At 41.7% G+C, this 4,169-nt stretch overlaps 1 protein-coding gene and 1 pseudogene across 1 annotated transcript; one reads left to right on the plus strand and one right to left on the minus strand.

The window, feature by feature from the left end:
• Positions 1–1,621: 1,621 nt before the first annotated feature.
• On the minus strand, positions 1,622–2,027 carry LOC102474643 (proteasome assembly chaperone 4-like). The gene is made up of 2 exons (XM_006148375.1): positions 1,907–2,027; positions 1,622–1,866 (listed from the first exon to the last, which is right to left on the minus strand). Exons 1-2 carry the CDS (start codon positions 2,025–2,027, stop codon positions 1,622–1,624), a joined length of 366 nt encoding a protein of 121 aa, XP_006148437.1.
• An 869-nt stretch (positions 2,028–2,896) lies between these two features.
• Positions 2,897–3,628, plus strand: LOC102475058 (ribulose-phosphate 3-epimerase-like; annotated as a pseudogene).
• Positions 3,629–4,169: the final 541 nt, after the last annotated feature.

The raw sequence follows: 4,169 nt of genomic DNA on the forward strand, positions 1-4,169 counted from the left end.
GTCTTAAGCCAGAACTGCCCCTCTCAAATTTATTCTTGGAGCTTTTACTCTTTGAGATTTTCCACAGAATTTCCCATGTGTACAGGAGCTATACATGTTATTAGACTTATCTGTTTTACTCTTAGTATTCTGTGTTTGTTACAGTGAGTCCCAGCTGAGAACTCTAGTGGGCAGAAAGGTAACGATCTCATCTCCTCTACAGTAGTCAAGCAATGCTTTGAATGCAAGCTCTTAACCATTGCTCCATATTGCCTCTGCTCTAATGCAAATCCTACCTCGTGCTCACATAGGCCCACAGTACCGAGGCAAAGAATTGCTCACTCTTGGGGTATTTAAACATCCCTGAGACAGGAAACTCACCTTTCTCAAAGTAACACATTTCATTATCGGGTATCTTTAAATATTTAGAAAGTTCTTTTTATGTACTTGAAATCTGCCTTTATGTACCTTCCACTCCTGATTTCTCATTTTCATCCCAAGGATGATATAGACTAAGCCTAATATGTTTCCATAGGGGTACAGTTCAAATATTTGAAGACAGGTATTTTGTCTGCCTTTGAAGAGATAATTACATTTTTAGAAATGAACTTGAACTAGGTGTTCTAAATATTTTATCTACTTCACATTGCCTTGGAAGTTCTCCTAATTTCTATGATAGCACAAGAGAGAATTTCTTTTAATTATTTAGGGACCAGAGAGAGAGAAAAAGATTTGCAGAATGTGTGTGCAAGTTATGTGTTCTAACACACTTCAGAAAAACTATATACAAATGAAACTGAAGCTTAGCCATTTTTAGGAAGAAGGAAATCTTGGAACAAATAGAAATTACATAATAGTGAAATATTAGCAAAGTATGAATACTCCCAACACTCCCCACTAATCAAATTCTTTATTTGTCAGGCTGGTTCCAGGATTTTTCATAATAGTCATGAAATGATTCTGCAGAAGAGGAGGGAAGAAGGAACAGAGCCTTATTTGCTTAATTCCTGGGCTTATTTTTATTATGGAGAATTAGGTAATGAGCTAAACAGAAAAGAAACTTATTGTTAATGGCAAGATAAAATTGATCTATGTAATAAGATCACCAGTGAGAAAAACGAATCGTCCCCGCTAGGGGGCAGCCATATCACAGCCCCTTCTTCCTCCAGTCTCTTCTTGGTATTTTGGTCATGCACACACATGCACTTTGTCCAGGACTCAAACATGTATGTGACCATGTGGGATTAAGCTCCCTTAACCACCACACCACTAGCTGAATCCCACCCCCCTTTTCTTTGGTACCCATGCACTCACCAGAGAGAGAGAGAGAGAGATGGAAAAGCATCCTCCAGTGGGGTGTGGTCATGCCACAATCTCTTCTCCTTCATCTCTCTAACCTATTAGGATTTGGGTCCTGACATGTTTTTCAAGTCTCCAGGGCTGGATCAGACTGTGGTCAGACATGTGAAATCCTGCTTGCTTAACCACTAGGCCATTGAGCTAGCCCCTAATGCTATTTCTTTGCTGTCGCTTAATTCATTTTTATTTTATTTTATTTTATTTAACTTTGGAAAATGAAATTCAATCCATTCATTGACATGTGTATCATACCTAATTACAAATTCTCACTTCTGCCACTCAGCTAGAACTTTTTCGGAAAAGCCTCCGTTTCTTCCTTGATCCTGTTCTCTGCAAGTAATGCAAAGTTACCGTCTGTGTTTGGAAGGTTATAGCTGACAAAGGCCTGTTTGTTGGTCTTTCTGGCTAGGCGCTGGGCAAGGCCAGTGGAAGTCGTGTGGGAAGCGTCTCTAAGGAGAGAGCTGGACACAGGGATGGAATCAAAACAGCTGCACATGGGCCCGTCGAGTTTGCGCAGGTGCAGCGTGGGGCGCAGGTGCAGCGTGGGGCGCAGGTGCAGCGTGGTGCCCACCTACAAGAAGGGCGGAGTCGCTAAGCAGCGTGCAGTGAAGGTGGATGAGCTGCTCCCACAGCCGCGCGCTGAAGTTGTGCAGGAAGACGTTCTCCACAGCGGCCTGCGGCCCCTCCATGCCACCGACCAGACCCAGCCCACCACGCAAGGTCCCGTCCTGCTGCTGCCACTTAATGCCTCATGTTAACCAGTTCCTAGGGATACGATGCTCTTTACTCTATCTAATGGTAGAAGAATATGCTGCCCCAACACATGCGCTTTGGCATATTGATTATTTTAAGCTTTGGACAATTGAGAAGAAACAGATACAAGAAAAACTCTGTCTCCCCTTAATTGCCTAAAAACAAGACATACATTTATAAAGATGTCCCCTTTCCCCATCTGCCAGGAAGGACACAAGTTAATCACTGGAGACAGTGCTAGACCCTTATCAACCCAGAGAGGGCGACACAGGGATCTATGTAACAAAGCTTACAAACTGGGTCGTATTTTCCATTAATTTCCCCCAAATATTTACTTTCCCACAATTTGCCACCCTAAAAACTCAAAGTTCTTTTGTTTCGGCATTTATCTAAAATTGAATATTCCCTTAAGATTCTCCATATACCCTAGTGTGGGTATATGCCATACATTGAACTCTTCACTGCCCCCACTTCTGTCCCTGCCTTAGAGAAACTCGTAACCAAGTCCTCCTATGTGCGTGTGCACACAGTGTGTGTGTTAATAAACTTCTATTTGTTTTTCTCTTGTTAATCTGTCTTTTATCAGTCTTATTTTTAAGGCCCCAGCTAATGAACATAAGATAGACTGGAATGGGGGGGGGGTGTCAAGTATGTCAAGTAGAGGTTGAGTGTGCTGGACTCCCATATGGCCCACAGTGGTTCGAGTCCCAGACCTGGCGGCTTGCTTTCTCTCTTTCTCTCTCTCTCTCCCTATCTGGTTAAACTAAAAATAAATAAATAAAGTTGGCTGTAGGGAACTAGCACTATGGCATTGGGCTGCAAGATTGACCCGTCCATCCTCAACAGTGATCTTGCCAATTTGGGGGCCGAGTGCCTCCAGATGCTATACTCTAGGGCTGATTATCTGCACCTGGATGTAATGGACCAGCTTTTTGTTCCCAACATCACCTTTGGTCACCCTGTGGTAGAAAGCCTCCGAAAAGCAGCTAGGCCAGGACCCTTTCTTTGACATGCACATGATGGTATCCAGGCCAGAGCAGCGGGTAAAGCCAATGGCTGTAACAGGAGCCAATTAATACACTTTTCACCTTGAGGCTACTGAGAATCCAGGCACTTTGATTAAAGACATTTGGGAGAATGGGATGAAGGTTGGCCTTGCCATCAAACCAGGAACTACAGTTGAATACTTGGCACCATGGGCTAACCAAATAGATATGGCCTTGGTTATGACGGTGGAGCCTGGATTTGGAGGGCAGAAATTTATGGAAGATATGATGCCAAAGGTTCATTGGTTGAGGACCCAGTTCCCATCTTTGGATATAGAGGTCAAGGGTGGAGTAGGGCCTGAAACTGTCCATGAATGTGCAGAGGCGGGAGCTAACATGATTGGGTCTGGCAGTGCCATTATGAGAAGTGAAGACCCCAGATCTGTCATCAACCTCTTAAGAAATGTTTGCTCAGAAGCTGCTCAGAAACGTTCTCTTGATCGATGAAACAACAGGATCCCAGTGTGTTCACGAAATCTCCTTTTTACTGGAAAACAGGAGTGTTGACTACCAAATCATATCACCATTGAGACAGTGCTGCTTTTCTGAGCAATTCATTCCAGTGATTAAAATCTATTGCACAGAATATTCTAAGAGGTTAGAAATTGGTGTGTATAAGACATTTTTAGTGGTGCATTTTGAAAAAATTAGTATAGTGATACACCGTTATTATTGGGAGTCTTGATTTTTATGAAGAATGAAAATATGGCTATATTAAGGTTACAAACAAACAAAAATGTGTCTTAATGCCAAAGGAGGGCATATTAGCCACATTAAAAAAATTTTTTCTTTCTGTATTTCTTAAAAGAATTTTCTTTAGTTTCTTAGTTTTTCAAGTTTAGGAAGTCCTGGTGTTTTTCCTATTTCATGTCATTTATGTTTGTTTATATGGCGAATAACATGAGTAGAATGAAATTTTAATTTGGTTGGCATGGCATACCATATTCTTTCATCCAATACATTTATTTTTACTTGATTTATGAAAACAGTGTATGAAGTCCAGGGGTTCTAAATTACAAGCAAGGATTTTAT

Source organism: Tupaia chinensis, unplaced genomic scaffold (assembly GCF_000334495.1).
Source record: "Tupaia chinensis unplaced genomic scaffold, TupChi_1.0 Scaffold000235_1, whole genome shotgun sequence".
Lineage (NCBI taxonomy): Eukaryota > Metazoa > Chordata > Mammalia > Scandentia > Tupaiidae > Tupaia > Tupaia belangeri.